At 41.7% G+C, this 26,638-nt stretch overlaps 1 protein-coding gene across 3 annotated transcripts in view; it reads right to left on the reverse strand.

The window, feature by feature from the left end:
* MITF (melanogenesis associated transcription factor) overlaps positions 1-26,638 on the reverse strand; it is a 114,202-nt gene that overhangs the window by 50,911 nt on the left and 36,653 nt on the right. For 2 of the 3 annotated variants that reach the window (XM_025197970.1, XM_025197969.1), the window contains exons 1-2: positions 9,859-9,948; positions 1-102 (exon numbers count right to left, since the gene is read on the reverse strand). The exons of the other annotated variant lie outside the window; for it this stretch is intronic. In XM_025197970.1, the coding sequence (XP_025053755.1) occupies positions 1-102; positions 9,859-9,914 (158 nt within the window). In that variant the 5' untranslated portion in view covers positions 9,915-9,948. Of the gene's footprint in view, positions 103-9,858; positions 9,949-26,638 lie in introns of those variants that run through there. 3 annotated transcript variants of the gene reach the window in all.

A 26,638-nucleotide genomic window follows, 5' to 3' on the forward strand; every position in this document is an offset into this window, starting at 1 on the left:
TCTTGCATCTGCTCACGCATGAGCTGCTGTCGTAGCAAGATTCGTGATGTCATACTGGAGGAGCTTAGGGGAGGCTTGGAAGCCCCAGGATGCTCTGAACTGCTGTAGAAAGACCAAAAAAAAGACACAGACAGCTCAGTTTCCACCACTCCATTCATTATTCTTGTGTTCTGAAGTTTGCAAAATTACGCTAAGACATGGAAAAAAAACCCAAAAAACCCCCAAAACAATCAGTAACAATATGCTGATCTACCGTAGGTCCTTAGCAGGAAAATTAAGCAAAGTTATCCTGATGACATGTAAACACATTATCAATACCTAGCAGGAAGAGGATGACTATTTATTCCCAGTTTTACAACCATTTAATGCTCACTGATGCCCAGCAGAACTACAGAGCCCCTATAATGTCGTGACATGCACCACCGGGTTCTTTTAAGGAGACACCATATTTCTATCATGCTGCCAATCCTAAGTGACGGCACTTCATCACTGCTCTGCCATCTAGGTTATGAGCCATTAGCTATCACTTCAAATTTCACAGGATTTTACCTGAGTAATTAGACTTCAGCAAAGGGGGAAAGGGGAGGGAAAATGCGAGTCCAAATAGAGAAAGGTAGAAAACAAAGGCTGTTCCACAACACAGCCCGATAACTCCCAATCGTGCGTAGTCCCTCCGCATTGAAGGGCAGGCTCGGCCAACAGTGACTGCCTCTGCATCCGGGCAAGGTGGTGTAAGTGAAAGGTATGAGATGAGTTGGGAGAAGGCCCCTGCAATGCACATTCCTCTGTTACCGGTTACCTATAAAGCTACAGCCCAATGGCTAATACAAGTATTGCACACATCTGAATTATATTGATTGCTCTAAGCCACTTCTTGGAAGCTGTAACCCCTTCTCTTAATATGCATATCACAATCTACAACAGGTGACAAGCCATTTATCAACCCCTTCTATTAAAGATTCCACATGGAAGTTATTACCATGATTTTTTTTTTTTTTTAATAAGGTCTTTCATCCGAAATGACCCCCTAAGGTGCTTAACGAACAACTGTATTTGCCGCCTACTGCAGGTATGCAACACATTGTACAAAAAAACCAGAAAACTGGTTAGATTGAAAAACAATGCATGAAACACTGAAGGAAGCTTCACACCTGTAGGCAGACACAGTATACTTGTTTCTTGTCCAAGCACTTTTGCCAAGGACTGGTATACTACTAAATCCATGGCACAAAATTTTGACAGCCGGACTAGGATTTCCAAAGCACTAACCGTGCACACACTAAAGTCAGTGATAAAGCTCCCATTGACACTTAGGCGACGCCAGTTTTAAGCCGTTGCTTGACATTCGTGAAAAGCCCACCCTTCAGTTTAGATCATCTGAACATGACACGACCTTACAATTATAACTCTGGAATAAAGATGAACGTTAACACCTGTTGTATCAAACTTCTTGCCAAAAGCCAAACCCTAAAATTTCCCAACACATCTCACTGCTATACAACAACATGTTTTTTCCTACAAGATTAAAAGTTAAGCAAGTGGAGTTAATATCCTCAGAAACTAAACTGCATTAAGCCCATTAAAAATGTAGAACTTTGAATCCAAGTTGGGGGCTGGGGAGAAGTATTTAACTGGTAGCAACTACAGGAGTGCGCTTGTGTAGACTGGTTTCACTGGAGTGGCATCAATTCTGAAAGTGCCACGGACCCTTCCTTGCCCTTTAAGTCCTTAAAAAAGTATGAAGAGAAGGGAGGGGGAAGAAAAAAAAAAAAAAAAGAAAGAAAGACCGTCTTGCTATTTAAGGCCTGTCAGGTTAAAGCATTCCCAGAGAGACTGATCCTTTTGATAAAACAAGAGAAAAACCTTTGTGGTGAAACTAATTCAGCTGGGGAATAAATCGCACTAATTAGCTGCTCAAGACAAGTCACTGACTGTGATACTTGCAAAAAAAACTTTCAATTAACAGTGAAGTATTCTCACATCCTAATCCAGAGTTCCCTAACTTTACTGAAGTTTGAAAGAGCTTGAGACATTCACACATTTCCAAATTGCTGAGATGTTCTATTTAAAATGGTTACTAAAAAAAAAGTTAGGTTAGGAGTTAAAATACCCTGTGTTGGATTTCTGCAGAAAAAGCCATGCCGGGATCGATCCTGCTCCTATTGAGGCCAATGGAAATATGCCTTTATTTTAGTTGTACAGAAGCTCCAGAAAAGACACCAATCTGTAGGCTTGATGGCCTTGGGGCAGACCTTGCAAATACACAGTAAGTTTAAATGGATAGCCAAAAAATCCCTCCCACCCATTTTCAAAAGCTAAGGGGTGAAACGAAAAAAGCTAAAGGGTAAAAAATGCCAAGAGGAATTGTAATAGAGCTGCTGTCTTGGGCATGAGCTGGCACATGGCAAACCAACAAACAGCAACACCATGGCTCCAGCATTTGGCTCGTGGAAAGCAGGAGAGAGAAAGAGAGAAGGGGCTGTTGTCTTCAGGGGCAATTCCTTGAACACCCCCCCAAATGCTGCGTTAACCCTGCCACTGCCACCTGGCTCTGCCAAGTTGAGCCCTCTCAAAGAAACATGCAGCTAAGAAGCGGATGAACTGCGATCAGGTGGCGTGTGCCAGTCTTCTGGCCATCTAGGTCTCTACGTCACCGGACAACAACCTCTGGTGGATGGGCGAGCAGAGTGCATTCTCCGCACAAAGATCAAAGAAGAGGGGGACAAGCCTGATCTTCCATACGCCCAAACACTTAATTGGATGCCAAAGTTAAAAGACAGGAGAGGTAGGCGATCCTGAACATTACAAAATATTCTGGCCATCCTCAAAGCTAAAGAGAAGCCAGAAACAGTTTTAGCAGCAGCAGAATTTAGCGAGCTAGGACGACACGACCCTCAGTTACTCATGCACAAAACAGCTTTGTACTATGGGGAACCAAAATAGCTGCTCCTAAAACCAGCATCCTGTCACTGGGCACAGACTGCGAAGTTCAAACCAAATGAAAGTCTGGGCTGCAGCAGTTTTCTGTTCTGGTCTGGTTACCTTTCCCAGGTACGAGCAACTTTCTGAAGTGGGTTTTATTTAAGCTAAAATATTCCACACCGAGTCAGAGCCCAAAAGATTTCTACTTGAATTTGGCAAGAGAAGAGCATGAATTTGGGAAGAAAAGCGAACCAACTGATGCTGCTCGTATTTGCTGTAGTGAGAGTCCTGCTGTCCTCTCGCATAACCAGAAGCAAATCAAATCTAGACTTCAAAATGGGCCAAGGGGAGGGCGGGATGCAGCAGTCTTTACCAAGAGCAAAGCAAGAAGCTAGGACTAGTAAAGATGCATCAGCCCCATCAGGAAGATGGTACTTCTGCAGTACAATATCCCATCGCTTCTCAGTGCTAACCCTTAGTGCCACCAGGTGGAAAAGGGCCTTTTATTGACCCAAAGTAGGAACCTGCTTAGCTCACAAGACTACAGGCAAAGCAGCCCAGGTTAAAAACACATTTCCTTAGAAAGCCAGAATTCAAGCAAGTAAGAAGACAGCTTGATTAAAATTAAAGAAAGGTGCACTACAGCTGTAGGACATCATCCTGAGCGATATATATTACAAGATCCAAGCACAGCCAGTGTCGGCAACTCCAGCGTGGTCATTTATCATCACTTGTGTCATCATCGTAATTACACCTAGATTCATCACGGTGCTTGTTCTTCAGCGAAACAAGCTTTTGTCTACAATACAGGTGGGTGCTGAACAGGGGTTGGGGAACTGCACTGAACACGGATCCCATTTCACCACCTGAAAAGCTGTTCAGTGCAGCTTAATGGGCGTTGGACCAGTACACCAGAGAGCATTTTTGGCATTCAGTTTTCTAAATATGCTAAGAGCATGGGGCTCTTAGATAGCCATCCTCCCCAGGAGGAAAGACTGCAAAGAGAGCGTCCAAGCCACACTTCACTAAACTCCCTAAGAGTTGGAAATCTCACGACCACCAACCGCTGTTTTGTCTTGGACAAACAGCTTGAAAAAGGCCCACAAACTTCTGGAGAAAATGACAATAGGACTGGCAAATAACTGCACGACTGTACAACACACCTATGTGCTAAAGCTGACGGCAGTGTTTGGGGCATGCTTGTTAGTTCAGCATTCAGAGGGGTCATCTTTGCATTAGGAATATCTAGAGGTAAAATTCAACAATTGATCATTTTTTACTGGACCCACCTCCTTCCCCTGTGGGGCTCGGTTGGGACCTGGCCATGTCTCCCTTTCCCGCCCCACTCCCATGCAGGCCACATCCCCTTCCCCTCCATGGAGCCAGGTCAAGCCGTGCAGGGCTGCAGTGGGACAGGCCTGCCCCCCACGTGGCAGTCCCAGGGGCTGGACTGGGGAGACCAGCTGGATCCAACCTGCAGATGGATGGCCAATCTGACCCAACAAGCTAAAAAAGGTTGAGCACCATTGCATTAGGTGCTCAATGGTTTCAATGCACTATTGCATGGAGGTGCTTTGAAACTTCTGCAAGATTTGTTCAAGTCAAAGGGAACAGGTATAGCGGAAATACCTACACTTTGTTCCCCCACGGAAACAGCTATGGTCTTGCATTCACTCCCAGGGACAGGAGAAAGCAGCAGAGTCCAACTGAAAAATCCTGAAGGAGCCTTCTCAGGTTTCCCCTAAGGGCCGATTAACTCGACAATAACATGTTACAAACTTTGTTAAGGGTGGAAGTGTCCTCTAAGCTTTGCATTTGGTGCCAATTTGAAATACAACTTGCTGCTCTGGGCAGACTGCAGGAAGAGCACATGGATCCCACTTTCTAAACCCGTCAGCAGATAGGTGCTTTATAAGACATACAAGCATCTACCGCAGAGACTGCTACCCACAGTTCATCTGCACACTCCTTCAGCATAACCCACAGCAAGGTGCAGGGTGATAAACAGGAGAGGTAGGCCAATGCCTCCACCTCCACTCTCCCTGAACAGCATTCAACCAACAGTTTTGTCCTCCCCCTCTCCCAAGGGTAAGAAAAAAAAATTAATTAAAAAAAAAAAAAATCTCTTTAGTCAGTCAACACAAAATTTTTCATCAAAGCAGCTGGCTGAAAAGTGTGCAACTGGCTCCAAGCATTCAGCTTGCCACAGACCATGGAGGGGCTTTGCAAAATCATTTCTTCAGCAATCTCCGATCATCTGAACGGGCTCTTTGGGTCTCTCAAAACTGGCACTGAGTTAGTCATGTGGGCCTCAAGAATGAGGATGCTTGACCACAACACAACATAAAATCAAAGTAAATAAAAAACGATCTTGTATTCTGGATGTGATCATGAAATCTATAAACAAAGGAGGAAGTAAGCTCCAGGATTCAGTATTTAGATGAGCAATAAGCAATACAAGTATAATGCATGATACAAAGCCAGTCTAGATGGAGTCATACCTATAATCACTACATTTTATTGAGTCCAAAATCTGTTCTCTTTTTAGAAGAGGTTAGTGACTGTACATATCACTCACTATACATGGACTTTGTATGGAAAACACACTAGTCAGTTTAAGTTATATTATTCTGAAAATAAAGTTTTCTTTACTCTCTTACTGATAACACTACGTTCATTAGGCTCTACATTTAATCTCTCAATAATTTGTGTGTTTCAGATACAAATATTTTTCTCAATTTAGATAGAAAACACTACTCAATACCAAGTCAATTTTGTTTGCAGGCGCTCACATGCTGGCTGGTTTGCAAAACAGGTTTGGATTAGATGAGTTTCTTTGATTAAAAAACTCTCAAGAAATGTTATATAGAAGCTGTGGATATATATTACTAGAATCCTGAGTGTCCATAAAACCCTACTTACAACAATCTAAATTTGCAACAAAACTTTAGTTAATCATCCATCTCATTTGAAACATTAAGGTGGCACACAAGTCTGGGAAGCCCTTTATAGAAGAGTTGATCCATGCATGCAAAATGACAGAATGGAGGTGCAAGATGGTCATCGTAATCCTAAAAACCCAGCCAAGAGATGAAGGACACCACTGCGATCATCATTCAACCATCCTGATCCTGGAACAACAGGTGTCACTTGGAGCAAGGTGACACATGAAAGGGATCACTCAAGTCTCCATCCACTCCTTATCAAGAAATGCAGCTAAAACTTTAAGTCAAACAATGCACCTTTAGTTCCCAACTTGTCCCACAATTTAGAAGTGTGACAGGAACAAAGTTGGAAGCCCCAGCTTTCACCACTCGTATTTTCCATTTCTTTTTCCTCGCCCAAAGCATGATCTGAAGCAAAGTTTAGGAGACAACGGTTACAGCAAACATAGTTTCTGCTCCCCGCTCACCCACCTTCATTTCACATGCTAACTCTGATGTTCAGCTGTGAATTCATTCAAAACCTTAAACCAAAAAAACTTGATGCGTTTTATTTCCCCAAATTGAAACCAGGTAAAAACTCTAGATTATGGGTGGATCCTACCCAAAATACAGTGCTAATCCAGTCTGGTTCAAATTGAACAGTCATGGAGACGTGCATGCGATTTCAGTTTTTAACTGGGTTTGCTACCGAGCAGGCACATTACACATGTGCAGGAGGCTATTTTACTGTGTATTAAAGTGTCACGTCAAAAAACCATGCTAATAAGCAAATGTGCAGTAAAAATAGGCTACTGTGCATTAAGCGTCACTAAAAAAAAAAAAAAAAAGGTGTGCACTTTCGCTACTGCACATTAAGGCAGCCTAATGCACATTTATTTAGTACCTCACATTAGAGGTAGTAAATTTAATATACAGTAGCAAAAACCCATTAATGAATGTGTAGATGTGCCCAGCAAGTATGAAAAGGTTCTAGAACAAAAGAAAAAAAAAAAAAGAGAGCATGAGTGTTAAAGGGATTCCCTAAAAGGCTGCAATTTAATCTCTCATCCTATTAAAATAAAATAAAAAAAAGAGTTGATCAACAGAACAAGAAGCTGATCTAGGGAAAAAAAAGTTACTGTTGTTATACTGGGAGTGTCAAAACACTGCATGTGTTTGAATGCTGGAAGATAAAACTGCACCCTGCTCTACAACAGCTCCAGACCAAAGAGTTAATCTGGGATCTGGCACCTTACCTGCCAAACAGCTTAGTTTAAAAAGCAGGCAATGAACAGAATCAGTCTTTAAGGTGGGGAAAAAAATTAAATGACCTTGAGAGATCCAAGTACTGAAGAGGCCACTTCATCGGCAACATGGTAGACTTTCATGCTGATCTATTAATCCAGGCAAAAGCAGCGATAGGATTTTGTTCAAACATAAATTGGAAAGGTTGAAACGTAACCCACCCCTGCAAGACCTGGGAAAGGGGAGGCAGTGGCTTCGAAAACAGGACAGGTGTCTGAACTGCCCTTGCTCAAAATCTGGGAGGAGGGGATGGGAGTGGAGTAATAAAGATGCTATAAAACAGCTTGCTTGGCAGGAGGCAGGGGCAGAGCCTGCCTACTGCTCAGGAGCAGGATAGGGGGCTCTCAAGAACCACACTAAAAGCACTAAAAGCCATGCTAGCAAGGGGAGCACAAGCACAAAGTAACCTGCCATTCTCCAAAAACTAAGAATTGGTTTGGAATTAGAGGTATTATCTGGCCAGGGACTCCAAGGCTGGCAAATAAAAGCTACCAGAAGCAGCAGCAGTGTCTAGGATTTTGCACTGTGAAGATGCCAACCGAGCTGAAGTTCCCTTAGGAAAGCCAGGTGCAAAAGAATGCAAGGTCTGAAAACCGGTGTTTGTCGGCTTACGTGTAATAACCGCACTTCTTTGTGCCGTGGATAAAGTACATGAGGGATACCCACGTATATTGTGCATGCACCCCTTGTTGCTTAATTTAAGAAGAAATACAACTTTAAAAAGAGATCCAAGACTGGCAGCTTTTCAGCTCAGTACTTTCCTTCATCCACAGGTGCTATGTTTAAAAAAAAAAAGTTTAATTAATGTACCTGCAAAGTTTCATATTGGCAAGATAAAACGTCGGTCATCAAATAAGTTCACACAGACCATCTTACAGTTTCTTTCTATGGAGGAAAAAAGAAAGCTTCACAGGAACTTCTTACTACTTAATCCACACAAAGGTATAATGAAACCTCTGCATATGAGCGGCCAGTGGCTCTGCTGCTTAACTAAGCAAGGCTGCCCCATGAGAAAAAGTGAAAAAAAAGAACCAGATTACAAAAAAATTGGCTCCTCCTTGCTGTTTTTAGTTCGGCAGACCACTGTTGTGGTTACCTACACTAAAATCTCTACGCTGCGCTCCACTCACAGCACTTTGTACTTCATTCCAAACCTTAATAAATGATCGGGGGTGCCAAGTGACACTTCCTTTCACCATTCCCATTGGCTGGCAGAGCTCAAAGTATCAATGTGGGGAAAAAAAGGTCTTGGCACGCAGCTCTGTCCTTTCCTGCCAAGGACAGAACAGCAAACCTGGTAAAACTACTCTATTATAATGGCTGATAAAGTCTACACACTATTTTTTGTTGCTACTGCATTTCAGAATGTTTTACTTCAAAGCAGCAGTACGGTTTCCACATCTACTAGTGACCTATGTTCCTGGAGATAATGCCACTTGGCGTGGCACTTGCTTCGTCACCGACCTGAACGTATTTTTCTCCTTCAATCCTTTCTTTACTTTTCACAAACCCCTCTTGCTCTGAACCCTTTCCCTCCAGCATCAGCATTTAAGATGAAATCCAACACTAGGCATATTTGCAACAATACACTCAAACAACTGTATTCTACCCGAAAGTGCATTTTGTCAGATGGTGCAAAGTGAATATAAAAAGCATCCTTCAAGAAGTGTCCAGGAAAAGACAAAAAAAAAAAAAGTTTGCAATACAAGAATTAAGTGTTGATAAAAAAAAAAAATAATAATTTTGATTGCAACAAGAAGTTCGTTGCATCATAATTGTTTAATTAGAGACAGAACCCGCCAATTCAAGAGTCTGTTAAGCATGGATTTTTTTAATTAAAATTCTGCAAGCAGTTGTGCACCATTTAGTATTTTTCCGTTTTTCCCCTCTGTCTTTAAACACACCTTCACAAGCTAGTGAGCATAATACATTTCCAACTTAATGAAAACCTCTCTCATGACCCAAGAACATTCAGTAAATAATTATTAAGCTCTGGAGGTGGTTTTTGCATGAGTCTTGACTTAATAAAATGCTGTAAGTTGATTTGCTTGAATGCTTATTCACTTGGGGACACAGCTTTAGGTACTGTTTGGAAAAGCTTGATCACCATTTCACTGAGTTGCAAGGTAAATGCAAAAAAGGAAGATACAACTAAAAGCTGCAAAGGTCACTGTAATAAAAGGATTTTTTTTTTTAAAGTATCCACTAGAGAGTAGGAGGACTGTCACTTCAATATACTGAGGAAAGGACTTTTTGAATACATTAGTTAAAATAATATAAATCGGTAGAAAATGATACACTGAAATATTTTTCTTGCCCCATTTTAATCTGGAGGGAGGAGAGGAAAGGAAAGCAAGGTAAGCTATACAACGCCAAGGAGATTCCACAAAGAACATTTCTCCTACATGTGCTTGTGTGTCGAGGCATTAACCAGTGTATAAACAAAACCAGAAACACTACTTTTATTTTTATCCCCATTCATTTAGCATTAAAAATTTCAAGTTTTTTTTTTTAAAGGAGTGTTTCTGCTTCCCCTCCTGAACGTTTCTATCTTTATCGTAGGCAGTCACACACAGCTGTTGTAGCTTTAAGATAATGACAAGTTAACAAGCACAGTATTTTTAACTCGCAGAATAAAATCATTACAATAAAAGCCCAATCATACCATTTGTTCAGAGTGCTGATTCTCAAATAAAGTGGCACTTACAGATACAAGCTTTCAAAGGAGCAGGGCATGAACATCTGAACTCTAAAAGCTTCCATCTTTTTTTTCCCCCACTTTAAGGTGCTCTGCAAGCCCTTGGAGAAGAGTGAAAGTCAAACTCGAGTCCTGGCAAGGGATGCGTCTCTAGGGGTGGCTCCAGATAAGACCGTGGCAACTCCAATCCAAGCACAGCTCCACGCTTGAGTAGAGCCCTGGTGTCTGTCTGCACTAGCAGACCTGTTCAATCCAGCGCCTACCTGGAGAAGAGTGCAGCTTGACACAGCAAAGCATGCTCCGTGGGAGGCCTCCAAGCAGAAAGAGATGTGAAGACGTTTGGAATCAGGGTCCTGCTCGGGGCATCAGACTTACCTCCCTCAACTTGTTCATTGGCTATACTAAAAGGGTTTGACCATGGCAGACCAGAACAGAGGAGATGCATGTACTGTGATGACAATTCATGAAATAAAAGCATGGAGTTAGCAGGATGGGGCGCCAATGCTCTAAAACCCGCACACTAGCAGTTTTATTCTCGTTACCCGACCCATGGATTGCAATGAAACTTTAGGGCTAAGTACAGACAGTCAAAAAGCCTGAGGCTGAATCAAGTCAGGCTTTGCAGGTTAGTCTAAACTGCACAGATTAAACTGAAACGGAAGCGAACAGAAATTTACCTTCGATTCAGGAAAGGCAGCCACGTGCCCGCAGTGGCCCCTGGCTTCTGGCCTGAGCCACTAGAGTACAGCTCTCTGGCTATGCACTGCCCCCGAGGTCTCTGGGATTTGCAGTCCAGGATTACAATAGCAGGACTCTGCAGGGTTGCTCATTACTTCTTCTTCTTGCTTCCAAGTGCCTCTGGGATTTGTAGTCCACAGTGGCAACAAGTATGTTTGAGCAGGGGAAAGGGTATTTAACCCACCTCCCTGGCCCCACACCCCAGCTAGGATTTGCCCCCGGGGGGGGGGGGGGCAGTCTTCCCTTCCTGCCCCCTCCACCCCCCATAGATTGGACTGCATCCCCGGCCAGGCTTGCCCCCCACCCCCTTGTCAGTCAGCCCTCACTGCTCCAGCTAGGGAGCAGAGGGGCAGGGCCAGCTCTCTGAAGCAGACAGCACAGCCCAGCCCAGGACTGAAAAGTAGCTGGCCAATGGCCGTGATCCTTCCCTGAGGTCCCTTCCAGTCCCAGTGCTCTGGGGGAGGGATAGAAAAACAGCATAAAAGGCATTGTTTGAACAGAGCTTTCTCTGTGCCTTCCCCACTTAAAAGCGACATGAGTTTTGCTCTGAAGTTTGAGGTGCCATTTCCCAGAAACCCCTGCACCTATCTCCTTGAAACTTGGCAGGCTTCGTGACCTCAGCAGGGGCCACCATACCTGCAGTTTTCACCCCGCTGCACCTTAACACACACACACACACACACACACACACGTCACGAGTTTTGCTTTTCAGCAGTTTGAGGTGTGGTTTCCCAGAAACCCCTGAACCTATCTCCTTAAAACTTGACAGGTGTTGTGGGGTCAGCAGGGGCTACCATCCCTGCTGTTTTGATTTGAATCAGAAAATAAACGACCAAGTTATAGGCAGTTTCTTGATTCCCCATTATAGCCTACGGGCAAAGCACATCAAAACAGTTTTGACAAAACAAAACGAAACAGTGCTTCGAAACAGCAAAACGAAACTGTCCCTTCGAAACAGTGAACCGGAAGTCTAAATGAAACAGTGCTGTTTCGCACAGCCCTGGTAACCAGCTGTCCATGCAGGGCTGTACAAAGATTATTATTTGACTGCTAGCATAAATCAAGAACCTATTTTTTCTGTTTCGGGAGGGTTCTGCTTTTCAAACAAAGCGGAAAAAAAAAAAGTGTAAAAACTGGAGAAGTTCAAGGCACTTCTTTATTGCCAAGGGGTTTTAAAAATAAAAAAAATTGAAAACCTGCAAACAGACAGCATTACTAAGTTTTCATCAATATTCCTCCATAAGCTTTCAAAGCCAGGCACGAACACACTTGTGCCTTTCTTAACAAGTATCTGCCATGAACCAGCTTTAGAGACTTGCCTTTTACTTGAAAGCCTTAATCACCTTGTTAGAGACTTTTCAAAGCAATTCAGACGCTGCATTCCCATTATCAGTACTTACTGATAAAAGGCCATGTTTGCAAAGAACGGACTCACACTACAAGGAAAGCCAAACAGCTAGAACAACTCAAAGGTGGTAAAATGGAGCAGCGAGGAGATAACACGGCACTGATAATCTCTGGAGTTTAGGAGTTCTGTAACGTACAGTTTACCACCTTTATCTGGGTAAATAAATAGGGGAGATTAATACCGTCGCCAAGGGAGTAGACTGAGTTTCTTAATTTCACTACACGACAGGTTTGATGTTTTACAATTGCCTGGTCCCTGGTCTGACCTCACGTCATTTTTAATTAAAGCCAACTGAAAATGATATTCATTAGTAAATCACTTCACACTGTAAGGTCTCATTCACCACCCGCAGGCCTGCTGAAAACGGTAGGGTTAATTCACGTTGAGCATTCACTGCTTCTGCCCTTATTTCTCATTTCATCTGAGCTGCCCCAAACAAACAAAACTAAGCAAATCTCCCAAGGCATACTGTGGGGCAGAGTAAATCAGGATCTCCATCCCCCTCTTCATCCTGGATGGCCTGTGTTTACAGACTTGGCTGCTGAGAGCTGGATCGAATAATATTTTCTAAATACATAGCTTTCCGAAATTGTATCTCTTATACAAATGACATCCTGGTTCTGGTGTGTTGAGCAAACAGGATTTAAACTAGCGAGAGAAGGAAATATTTATAGAAGACATGCTTTAAATGGATTAACGAATCCCAAACAACCCTAATGAAAGCCACAATGGTTACAATGGTAACTCTATACTCAATACTCTAAGGCCCTAGTCTCCTATCAGTATATGAGACTTATTAACAGATAATGAATATTACATGGGGGGGGAGGAGGACAGGGAGACAAGACAAAGCGGACACTAAAATGCGGGAGCTTGATTTTTGTTTTTCTTTAAAAATACACAATGCAAGTTCTTGTTTTTAATTCTAGGCATGATGCTGAGACCTCTCTTAAAGCCCTAGACACTGGAAACTGGCAAGTTTTGTTTTAAAATAAAGGTACAGCACACAGGCGGATCCAAACGAACACTGGCCTAGCTACCGTGGATAGCCACACCAGCAAAGCCAGTATGACGGTGGCTAGAGCCCACCAAATAAAGACCCGGTACCCCTCACAACTCTTACTCACTAGCAAAGCCCATGTCTGTGCTGCAGAAACATTGTTCCTTACCCCTGAAAGGGCATACAACTGCCAACAATTTCTTTTAAAAAGAGGAAAAAAGCAGCCAAGTCAGAATTACTCACAAGCCTATTGTTATGCACACTTAATCCTGTCTGCCTGGCTAACAGCACCGCACTTGAATGACTATTTCTATTCCAAGTTATTGGTATATTTTCTGGGGAACTGTTGCCAACTCCTGAATCATGTAAACAGGAGCGAGAGCCAGAAAACATATCATTGGTCTCGGAAGTTCACATCTGCCTTGGTTACTATGACAAGATCATAAGCAGGGATCCTGGTTTTCTCCAAAGCAAAAAAAAAAAAAACAACAAAAAACCACCAGCAAAAAACCCAATTCTCGGTTTTAAAATAAAGAAATGCAAAATCCACATCTTTCCGTGATTAAATAAAACGCCACTAATAGGCCGCATGTAGACAAAATGAGGTGCATGTGTGCACAACACTTTAAAGCGGGCTAAATGCTTTTGCACTGCTTCAATGGCATCAGTGTTTACACGCTTGGTGGAGTATTACACATTAATTTCCCACAGCGGCTGGAATTTGGTGGTGTAATGAGTCTTAAATAACTTGGGGCACAGCAAACTAAAACTCCTCTGAAGAGAGTTTTAGTTTGATGCCCCTACAGCAGCGGAGCAAAGCACCGGGCTCCGTGCTGCTCAGGGGCTCTGCAGGAAGCCCGTGCAGGCAGCCTGGCAGCAGCCTGGGAAGGTAGGCTCCACCCAGGAAAAGTGGTGAGCCTAACCCTGCTCCTCTCCCAGCCCTGCCCCCCAGAGCTTGGCTCCCTGCCTGAGCTGCGCAGGGGCCTGACGCTTCCCTTCACAGCTGCAGTGGCCCCTGGGACTGCCTGAGCCATGTGCCTGCAGGTGGGTGCCGCTTGGGGGGTGCCCCACCACTTCCACGGAGGGAAGCACCAGCTCCCCCCATAACCCAGGGACCACTCCGCCTGCTGGAAGCTCGCCCTCCCCTCCCCGCAGAAAGGCAGGCAAGTCAGGTGTGTGCATGACACGCGGGTTTAAATCGGCCCCAAATGAAGATGTGTTTTTAAAAACCCTCTGCTTCAATTTAGGGCCCCGGTCTCATCTACACACACCCATATATTAGTGGCCTTTCATTTAATCATGGAAAGATATGGATTTTGCATTACTTTTTTTAAACCAAAAGTTGTGGATTTTTTTTTTTTTTTTAAATAGGAGAACACCAGGATCCCTGTTCAGAGGGTTTTCTGATGGTTCTTAATAAATTATTCTGGTTTTATTTCACAGATGTGTCCTTGGCATAGGTGGTGGTTAGGAACAGGTGCACCTCTGCATGCAGAAAGGCCCTTGGATCCCCTCCTCGGGTAACAAAACATAGGCCGTTGCTAGAGGGCTGGATTAGTTTCCACCTATTGGGGACATAAGCAGACGCTGGCACTTGAACAGGATGGAATGGGATCATGTTTAAGTCCCTGAAAAACTATTGATAAAAAGAGGAGTGAATCTTCCTCCTTCCAACTACTTTACATGACTCGGTCTTACAGGTCAGGTTTGTGATGGAAGAACATGCATTCGTGGTCTTTCAGAGATTTAAAACAAGCTTGAGGTGGAAAAGGATATTTAGGATCAGCCCCAAGTGCTCTTTAGCACCAAACTTCTGTCAAAGGACTGAAAAAAAAGAAAGTGCAATTTTTAATACCATCTTACATTACAGAACTGGGGCAAGAGATAGATGCATTTAAAACCTGAAGAAAATATTGCACTTCCTTGCAATTTTATACAGCAGCCCAGTCGGCCTAACTAGATCATCACAATGGTCCCTTTTTGCCTTTAAAAAAAAAAAAAAATCCATGAAGAACAAAAATAGTTGGAACACAGCGTCACATATGCTTGATGTCAAATGGCCTATTTGTGTCTAATGCGCTGGAGAAATTTTTCATCTCTGGACAAAAGAATACACCAACACTGCTGCCAAGGTCCTTGTCAGCGTGTATTATTGACTACGCAAATAGATCGAGGGTGGCCTAACCTCGGCCAACAGACCTCTCCAAATTTGTCATGAGGCATTATTGCATCTGGCTATTGCTGGTACAGGCACCACCCACAAATCTTTCCCACTTATTGAAGCATCCTATAGCTTGACCAAGAATGAAAGCAAAGAGGAACGAAGCAGAGATTGTTGGGGAGTTTTGGGTTTTGTTTTTGCATATATCATCAATATCTACATTGGGTTTGCTTGAAATGGCCAAGAATCCTACAGCTTTTTGCACTGGTCTTGGGCGCTCTTCATTCAAGTATCCATTTATTCCCACCGCTGTCATTTCTGAAACACAAATGCCAAATCTGAATGCCAGAACTTGTGTTTAGCCAAGTTATTATGAACTATTTACAGACGTCAAAGTTAATGTGTAAGGTACTCTGGTACATGCACGTGCTTACCGAGCACTGTTATGTCGTCAATGGCAAGTAAATGACACCCAGCTAATACCTGCAGGTGCACGGGGGCTTCCAAGTGTTTCACACCACTTCCCCCAAAGTTGATAGGGTTGGGCATAATGAGAGATGGTAGAGTATACAGCCATGCAAAAAAGGTAGCCTAAGATGTGAAACCGAGTTTATTGACATACTTTCATACACTAGATGGAGTCTTGCAACTTTTCAGTCAGCCTCTCAAGCTACAGTCTCTCGCTCCCTACTTCCTTTGCACTACGAATATCTCAAGGATAAGCAAGGTGAAAGGGGAAACATTGGCCCTAGAAACACCAATGACCTCTCTAGAGTCAGGATTTCAAGGGAGGTATATCAGGGTTTAAAACCTGTTTTCTTAAAGTCTCCAAAACGTAATGCAAACAGGACTCTATGGTTTCCAGAGAATCAAGCATCAGATCCCACTAAAAAGATAAAGGACTCTAACCACCATGCCACGGCTCTAATTTCCACCTAGGCTTTACTGCATCTACAAACTATCATAGCTTAAATGCCTATTAGAGCACCATGGTTAATCTGTATTTTGTGAACCTGTTCTTCTGCACCTTTAAATCCTTGTAATCCTCCCCCTGCCTTCTATCCAGTAATATATTATTTTCTTTCCAATATTGATACCTCACTATTTCAGATATTTGAAAGATTCATTATTAATAGATCCGAATGTGTTAATTTTTCATTTTAAGAGTCAGATGAATCAAAAAAAAAAAAAAAAAAAAACCTTTGCGATGAAAGTGAATTTTACTTATATGTTCAAAATTGGGCCCAAATTCCAGCAAATGTATCCTGTCAATTTTCACATTGAGAAGGAAAAGCAAAATATGTTCTTTAAGAGCCCACAGTTCATTCCATGCAAACTATTCTCATCATTTTATGGCAGAACAAAAGGTAACCTCACTTCTGGCAAGTTGGCACTCTCCCACTAGGATTTTTCAGCATGCAACAGGATACTCTGTGTAAGTGGGTGAGAGAGGAGGTGGCACTAACAGCAGAGAAGCAAGCTGGGAGAAAAGAAAAAAAAAAGAAAAAAGAAAAATCACAAACAACCCCTAGCTGCTTCTCTTCAGATACTAAAAACTTTTAAAGGCTTTGAGAGAAGGCAACTGAATTTAAAAAAAAAAAAAAAACACTGACGCATAAAATCTGGATAAATCTTCAAAATTATACTAAGAAGTGTGCGGGTGTTCATGTTTTCACTCTAATTCTTGAGATTGAAGGCCATCCCCACAAAATGATTTTAATCTCCAAAAGTTGGAAATCATCTGAAGCAAGCCATCTCTAGACATACAGTAACGGCTATCAAGAGGTAACAGCCAAAAAAATTGCATATTCCAAAATAAAGGTACATCAGAAAAGGTATGTGAACTTTTTGAAGGATTCTCATTTAATTGAATGAGCTTTGGATATAGACTCGTTCATTATTAGAGGTACAATTCTGAGTAGTACTGGTCATGATGACAGAATCACTTCCCAGATATAGATTTGAGAACATATGCTACTACTACTAACAATAGGACCAAGTTAAAATTGGAGGCGATAGATTTCTTCAGCAAACAGTCACTGAACCAACAGGAGGAGATGCCACTTTAGACTTTACTTTGGCACGTAACAAGTTTATAAAAGAGGTGGTTGTAGAAAACAGCCTCAAACAGATCATAAGTCTGAATAATCATAAGTTGATTCTGTTAAAATAAACAGCAAAGGGAGACAAGACATTTCTAACTAAGGTCTAATTTCAAAAAAGGTAAGATTGGGGAAATTAAAGGTAACCAATTATTGAAGTCACTCGAGATGAAGTGTGGAAGGACTTGAAGGTGGAGTAGACTTGGCACTTTTGAAGCATGGACTATTTGCAAATTATACAGGGTAGGGAAGAGAGATCTTGTAGGGACGGGTTGCAGATTTTGGCAGAGGAATAGCCACCTCGCAGAAAGGGGAGACAGTGCAAGCAATGGGAAACTGCTGATCAGCAAGAAAAGCTTTATGAACAAAGAATGAAAAACTGCCAAGGAGTCCAGAGGAGTTAAAATCTTGCACAAGCAAATTACATTGACAGAGAATGGGGCTGAGATCTAACTATTGACCAAAAACTAACTGATCATTTTGCCTTGCAGTGACAGTACTAATGAACAAAGGCAAAGGCAGAACAGCTTGTCAGAATGAGGGTAAAAATGACAAATACGGATGGGGGAAAAAAAAAATCTCAAAGAGCTTAATAAACAAAGATGAAACATGAAATAATCTCTTTCCCAAAATTATGAACAAACTGGCCCATGAAGTTATAGGCCTAAAAGCAATGATTTAAAAAAAAAAATCCTTCAAACTTTGGATGCTCCCCAGTAGCTGGAGAATAGCCAATACAGAGGATTAAGAAATTACAGGCCCCTGAGCGTGCATGGGGGTAAGCATAAATTTTGAAGACATGGAGGTAAGTAAAAACACAGGGTAACACAGAGGGTTTATTAGAAATAGATCATACCTCCAACCCAAACATCATTCTTTTCCAGGAAAATGAAATGCGATGGCTGTTACCTGGTTTTTAATAAAGCATTTACTATAATGTCACATGGGAAACTAGTGAAGCTGGAGAAAGCAGGAACGAGTACAAGAACAGCAAGGTGGATAAAAAGAGAGGCAGCAACACATTGGGCTGAAAGGAAGCTACTGGAGAAGTTTCAAGGATTAATCTTGATCCAAACAAAGATCTGCACTAATAACCTTTGGCACAAAGTGGGGTCTCTTAATGAGACTTGGAGGACACAACACTGGGAGGCATTGTTAATACTGAGGAAGCAGGGATATCATCTAGGAAGCACCTGAGGACCAGAGTAAGAGAAAGTGAAGTCCTTAAAGGCTCAACAAAATCCAAGGTTATGGTAGAAATGCTTGCAGCATCAGTTAGCGAAAAGAAAAAAAAAAAAAGAGACCCCAGGTATGATGGCCGATCACAAGATGTTTGCATCATCAAGGTGATGCAGTGACAGAGACCACTGTGACCCCAGGATGTTATGGGCAAGGTAAGCCCAGTAGAGAGGAGGAAGTACAGGTGCCACTGTACAAGATACTGGTAAGGTTTTCTGCAGTGTTATGTCACTCTGGTCCCCTACGATCAGACGGAGAAAGTCAGAGAAGTAGCAGGTACAGAGAGCGACTAAAAGGACCAGAGGGATGGAGAGCCTATTTTGTTAGGGGAATTAAAAACAAATGAACCAACAAGCAAACAAACAAACCTTGACTTGCAAAAGGAAGACAGCAAATAAGATTGCTCCCTCTAAATACTGCAGAAAGAGTGGTCGACAGCTACCCAAAAAAGTTAAAGGACAACTACTGGTTCTTAAGTCAGGAAGAAACAGGCATTTTCACTGCTGAGGAAGCATCCGACACATCTAGGGCCAGACCAGTCTAAAGCTGAAGTCTAGGCATGTGCGTCAGTATGGCCACTCTGCCCTCTCGCTGGAAAATGAGTAGACCTGAGAAACACTCATTTGAAAGGGCTTTCCATCTAGTTCTGCTACAGCAACACTGGTTTACATCTAGAGGCCTTAAGAGATCGAGACGCTATGACATTTCACATCCATTCACTACACTTCTGGAAAATAAGCGTCAACATCTGCCAAGCTGCAACTTCTCAGAACTATGGGGGATTTTTCTTGGGTAACAAGAGAATTGACAATGCACTCCAGCTGAGTGAACCAAAGTTCAAAAAAAGTATTGAACTCAAGCACCACAGAAGAAAATTCCTCCAGGATGACCTCTTCTTCCCACCCATTTTATAGATAACTTGAGTTCCTGGGATTCTGCGAGTCCATTAGTTACCGCTTTGTAAATAAATAATTGTGTTTTGGCAGATCCCACTTTTTTCCTTCAGCCTTCCTCGGTTGAGAGTACACCTGAGATTTCTGCCACTTACACTGTACTGGGGAACACTATGGAGAATTGGGCATATCAGTTGGAGACAGGGGTAGAAATCCTGGAAGAGAGCATTCACTTTACAGCATTTATTACCAAGAAAGTTTCAAAGAGAGCGGGGGGACATCACGACACTCTTACTGATTCAACCCATGTACGGGTAAAAGTTTTCAAAACATCACTCAGGCTCCATTCAGGCACCCAGACACCTACATGGGGGTTGTGGGTACACACGTCTCTCTTCCCATGCCTTCCACACCACTACACATGCACACACCTGTCCCATTCGACTTAGTGGGAGACTACCTTGAGACTGCCCTTCCTCCATGTAAACACTTAAGTGGCAGGCCTCTTTTGATCCTTCTGGACATTCAAGTTTGCCTTGGTTGTGAGGTTAACTATTACAAAGCAACAAATAAGGTTGAGTCCCAGAAGCCATAAGGTGGCTAATATTCATACCAAGTCAAGCCTGAATCCCAGACAACTCCATCTGGAACTAAACCCCCTTTGGAGCCTACTTTTCACGCAAAGAACGGGATTTATTCCTTACATCTTAAACATATGAAAACTCCTTTTAAATTTACTTAATCCTGATGTATAGTATGAGGCGAGACATGACAGATCATGACTCAAAAAATGTTGCAAAAAAAAAAAAAAAAAAAAGCCATTATGTATTCACCTCTTAAAAAGTTCTCCTTCAGCCATGTTCACTTCCTTTTGTCCAGGGATAGGCAACCGCCAGCACGGGTGCCAGGCATGGGATGCGAAGGCATTTTGCTTGGCACATGTGCCTCGGGGAGGACAGTAAGGAAGAGGCCAGGGCTACACTGCCACAACAAGGATTGGGCCCCGTGCGGCTCCCCTGCCATCCCACCCCGGCATGCCAACATCTTACAACTTGGGGTTGCGGGTGCTTTTGGCACTCTGCTCAAAACCATTGCTTTAGTCCCTTTCCTTTTCATGCAGAGTTGTACAGGAATGCAAATGTCAGAGGTGATTATTTGCCAAACCCAGATTTTAGACTCAGTCATGTTTTCATAACAGAAATGCTTAAGCGCTTTTCCAATCGTGACACATAAGCGATAACCACACAATTTATCCAAAGCGTTCAGCTAACCAACACAACTGCGGATTGCTCACCAATAAATCTCAGAAGATGTTTGCTATTTCAAGTCAAAATACACATGGGGCAAAAACAAAAACAAAAAAAGAGCTGATAGGCATGTGCCGAGAGCTTTGGAAATTTTTTGGCCTCCTCCTAAATGTTACTTTGGCCCGAGAAGCTAAATTAGTCTGACAAGTTCAACATTGTGAATAGACTTAATTGGAAAAACTGAGGGTGAACGAAAAATCAAAAGTCATAGGAACTTTGCCTGGAAAAAACAAAAGGACAGTTGAATAGGACCCTAATCAAATCACTCCCCACTTCCCCCTCAAGATGTACAGATCTTAAAATATCAAATAAAGTCGTTAAGAGTTGCCAGATAGTATTTTTACAAGAATGGGGTAACAGTCACGCATGACCTCTGCGCACAGGATCCAGCAGGGCTGGAGAGGTTGAACACCACTGATCAAACAGATGAAGCGTGCACCAATTATGAAAAAAAATTAACAATTCCTCACTCGCTTTTAATCACACAAATGTTTGTTCGAATAAGCACTGAAGCTCTTAGGGGAGGGATCGGGGCATGGAAATAAAAGTCTCACACAAGGTTGGAAGATATTCTCTCACCCCCAATTCACATCTTCAAGTCCAGTCTCCTCCTCTCTCTGGGGACCATGTCTTATCATCACATTTATTAAACTCCTTCTCAGAAGCTAGCTAGGTTTTTGGCTCTCATTACCCCTACTGGAAACCTCTGATGGTTAGAAACCTTCCTTTAACTTCCAGAGTAAATTTTAGTCTTGACTAGTTTTTTTAATCCATTTTGAAAGCAAAACAGCCAGAACTGGATACATTAAAAAAAAAAAAATACAGCAATCACAGCTCATTTTCTAAAATTAACTTATAGATTTATTTTTTCAGTTGCAATGATATTCTTCAATTCCAGTACCTAAGAGCCCATCCAATCCATAAGACTATTACTACAATTTTCACCATTAAATATACTTTTAGTAGTTCCAGAACATTTTATTATGATGCTTTGATAGAAAAGGAGACAGAAAACTTCACTGTCTATGCTATACATCTCTACTATCTGATGCCAAATTTAATGTGTATTTTTTTCTTTTAAAAGCATGCATGGTATAAGAACAGAGCCTTTTGGGGGGAAAAGACATTTCCATTATGTCATCTCACTAAATACATTTTCATTAGAAATCTAATCCTCATCTTTTAAAGAGGTCTGTTAAAAAAAAAAAAAGGCTACTTTAAGAGAGGGTACATTTCTGGAGAACTAATGATATCAAAAAAAGATATGGGTCAAAATTTTAAGGCAAAAATAGAACAATATCAACCACAAAAAGTATGTTCTAGCTCCTTATTTTGCATGCCAATTGTTTGAAGGATTCCACGGATGGATTTTTATTTTAAAAAAAACCACACAAAAATAGAAATGTTCTACAACTAGAGTCTGAGCATTGAATGCAAGGTCTGGAAAGATTGAAATACTGAAAGCAAAAATTCCCTGAAACAAAAGGGAAAAAAGCAAAGAGCTGTAGGTAAATGGCAGCAGCAGCAGCTCTAGGTAAATGCATATTGCAACCTCAGCAGCAGCCAGAAAAAACAGTTCCCTTTCCAAAGCATTTTTTATGGGCCAAAGACTATGGTGAGGTAATGGCCTTGAAAAGAATTACATGTGAAGCATTAGCAAGTACTAGTAACAGAGACATTCAAAACTCTGATAACAGCTGGGCTGTTACTCATTACAAGGCAGCTATTTCTAATACCAAACATTTTTTTAAAAGAAGATTAATAAAGTAATCTTATCATAATTTGTTAGGAATTTTACATACTTGGCTATCTATACTGTAAGAGAAACAGCAGTATACTTCAGTAAACCAGGAAGTGAAAAAAAAAAAGGTTATTCTGACTACAGCAATCATTGCTTCTTTTAGATCTGAAGCCCATAAATAATTAAGCATGTGAATAACTTATGGATCTCAAGAGTTTTTATTTCATCTAATCTAACGACCATAGCAGGCAATGAGAACCCTAGGTGTACAATAAAAAAGTAGTAATATCCTTAAAGATAAGTGCAGCCTTTAGTGTTTGCAGGCTCAAGGTCAAAGTGTTAAAAGTGTTCTAAAAAAATTCTTTAAATGTTTCTAGAGGAGCTATAAAAAATATATATTTTTTTTTTTAACCCAAAAAATCCCACCAAGTTAGAGACTTGCCCTATTGCCAACTCTTGCCATACTTGGTGCATTTATAGCACCAGTTCTTGCAGACAAGCAATAAATCACAACTTTTGGTGGGGGAAAGAGACTTATGACACTGTTTGCTGCCCCCTTAAGGTTGAAGCATAAAAACTTGGGAAAAAAATGTAAAAGCCTTAAATGGCCTCTAGGCCCCAAAACCGATGGTAAATTGAAACAAAATAATAACAACAATAAAAACAAAACCATCATGTTACTTCTTTCTGGGTTTTGTTTTTTGTTGTGTTTTTTTTTTAAAAGACTGGCTTAACAGTTCCTCATTAATTATCGCAATAATTACTCCACCGAGTAAGATCCCAGTCAAAATTTGCTCCCTTGAAAAAAGTCCTAGCTGGAAAGAATGAGTATATCCATTCATGTTTTCCACTTGAAGAGCAGCGCAGAAGTGAACAGTAGCTGTGAGGTGTCATTTTATACACATTCAAGTCCTGCTTTAGCATCGTTTTAAAAATCCGAGATTAAAAGCACAAATAAACAGGGAAACAAAACTGGGGGAAAATGAAGATCCAAAAACCTGAAATACCATTTTATTCTTCAATCCTGTAAAACGGGAAGTAAGCCCTGTTTATACAAACGTTTCGAGGCTGGTTTTATGCACAAGGAGGTACTAATAAAGAAAAATGGTAGTCTTCAAACTGAGAGAGACACCAATGCAAAGAGTGACAGCTTAAGTTTTCTAGTGGGAAACTATCTATCAGACAAGCTAGAAAAAAAAATATAGAGAAAATAAACACTAAATACTGTTCTGCTGAAAGTTAACACTACACTCACAAGGACTGAATTAATAACACAATATATTAACTTTGAAAGATCCACCCCCTCCTATTTAACATCCTGCTTATACAACCTACTTTGCCAAGATTAATTAAATCTCTGTCATAGAAAAAAAAACAACCAAATTAAATAGGAGTTCTCTGCTCCACACTTGTTAAAAGAGGGTGGTGGCATGTTTGTTCACTTCAGTGCCAGGTCATTTTGAACTTTTTCGTGTGAACAGAACTCACTCAAATGCAAACTTTGGGAATGCAGGAAAAAACAAATTGGTACTTTAGTCATGAAATGGGGAATGCAGATATACTACGGACATATCACATGTATACTATACGATCAATCCCTCTCTTCCTTATAGTTTAGCAAACAGCAGGAGAAAATGTTGCGGGGGAGGGTCAATATTAAAAAGTGTTGGTTTATTTTACACCAAATGCTAGACGTTTAAAAGTGAAAAACATGCCTTAGCATCCATGTTGGGTGTCTTGCCACTAACTTCAACGGAAGCAGGATGAGGCCATGAGTACTATAACCATAGGTGAAACTCTGTCCACTGGTTTCACATGAGCGGGCCTGCCATTTTACATCCCAGTTTTTCAAATCTCTGCTTTATCCATCCTTTCACAGATAAAAAGCACACTGTCGTTTTGGACTTAATGGGTTTGAAACCCATGGGGCTGTTGTTTGATTGTTCCAAGAGTTCTTTCTGTATCTTCAATATAGTTTTTATTTTCATTTCAAGCTTAGGGCATCTTTACTTGTTCCCTGGTTTGAAATGTAAAACATTAGAAAAAACTATTTGAAAAAGTAGAGAACATGACTATAAGCAAATAGCCATTTGTAAGGATTAGCTCTCACACCACTTGCATTGCCTATGAAAAGCATCTCCCTGCTCATCATCGCTCCGATTCACAAAAGTTTAGGGCTGGAAGGGACCTGGGGAGACCATCAGGTCCAGCCCCCCCCGGCTCTGGGCAGGGAAGACAATTGGGGTCAAATAACCCCAGCAAGGTGCACGTCTGCTCTCCTTCTGAAGATCTCCAGGGTGTTTATCAAATCCTTTAGTTTAAATTCAGTTGCAAGGTAAAGCTAATTCTTAACTGCCATGGGAGAGAAAATGCCATGTCTTAAATTTTCACATTCATTTAATTATACTGCAAGTGCCCAATGAGGACTTAAAGACTAAGCTTTCTAGTCCAGATCTCCTTCCACCTGGTCGCTGCCTACCTGGGCTCAGGTACCCAAGCATGAATCTATTCCACCCTGTTCAAGTCCCTGGAAGAAACAAAGCAGCTACTTTTGTAAAGGCCTTCATGCAGCCTTAAAACAAAGATACAAAAAGCAGTGAGCAAGAAGAGGACCCACCCACATCTGGTGTTGGTTTCCTCAGGGATCGAAGCAAGGTTGAACAAGATCACACTTCAGGATCCAGATGTGGAAAAAGATCCAGCCCTTAGCACGTTGTGTGGCAGGAAACAACTCTAGCCCCAGTCCCAGACTTACTGAAATCAGGGGGAGTATTTCCTTTTCCCTCAACATCAACCAGCACCCCTTAAAACCCAATATATTGGAACAATGCATGTTCAAATACTAACAGTGAAAAGTGCACAGTGAAACAGCAAACCCCTGGCATCATCTATTGAAGTCTGCAGGTTTTTATACCGTTAAGGACACAATCACAGACTGGTACCCACAGGGCTGAACTTTCAGTGAACATTTCCATTTACAAAAAGGTCACAAAGAAATGCACAGTTAACATGAGCAAAACCCCCTTATTTAGTATTCAAATACTTGTCATCTCGTGTCCATGAGTTTTATCAACCTTGTTTTCCCCACCCAGATAGAACAGATGGCTGTTACACCAAATGCTTTAACATATGATCAATGTGCACTCTCATTTTCAATGCCCTCCATGAAATCCAACTGCAAGAACATAATACTGTGCTAGAATGGCTCCCCTAAGCAGAACTTTCTATACCATGTTATCAGAATTTAAAATGAATAAAAAAAAAATTAAAAATAAAAATAAAACTTACCCCTGCAAGTCATTCTTTTTAACTTTTGGGCCACGATAGCAAGAAGTTTGCACTGAGCTGTGATTCAGATAGCCACAAAACCAAAAGCTACACAGAAAGATCTTGCTAAGCACTAACTTCCAAAAGCTGACTTCACTTTTCCTCCTACTAGCCACCTCCTAACCCCGGCTGCTCATCTGCCTTGTTAGAAATCTTCTGCAAATGAAAAAACAGATGAGTAACGATATCTGCTTTGTGAAACTCCCAAGCCCCATCCCCTATACCTTGTTCCTCTTACTATTAAAGAAGATTTGGACTTTCAAATGCTTGCATGAAAAACACAAGCTAATACATAGAGAGTCTCTCTCTGATATAACAGTATATCTTTATACCAGGTCCTGATCAGCCAGTTGTGCCTATGCATAAGTTTCTGTCCATTCATAGGTCGATTAGACGTCATTCCTTGCAGAGCAGGCATGTGGATGAAAACACGAATACGCTTACAAACCTTATCAGTTTTTCTGCACTAACAATGGGTCCACTCAAAAGTTTGACTTCCTGACACAGATCAGCGCCTTCCAGCCTGGGTACAGCACGATTATCCCACCTTCCAGAACAATTAGGGTAAAGGGGTTCCTGTTGGCAACTCGGCTTTTCTGGTAATGATAAGCCTGCTTAACTAATGGCAGTGATTTGAACCTATCCTCCACCCCCACGCACACACTCATGCCCAGTGACAGCAGTGGGGAGGCAAGAAAGGGGGGATGAAAGACCGAAGTTGTGAAATGACGGTGGGAGAGCCATGAGCAAAAATATATTGTACATCTCCTTGCACAAGCAATAGGCCTGATTCATTGCTGGGAAGAAGCCGTTTGTGAAGCTCGTACAGATTCTCTCCAACTCAGTCACAGCAATGACTAGGCACAAGCTAAC

Source organism: Alligator sinensis, unplaced genomic scaffold (assembly GCF_000455745.1).
Source record: "Alligator sinensis unplaced genomic scaffold, ASM45574v1 scaffold121_1, whole genome shotgun sequence".
In the NCBI taxonomy this organism is placed as follows: domain Eukaryota; kingdom Metazoa; phylum Chordata; order Crocodylia; family Alligatoridae; genus Alligator; species Alligator sinensis.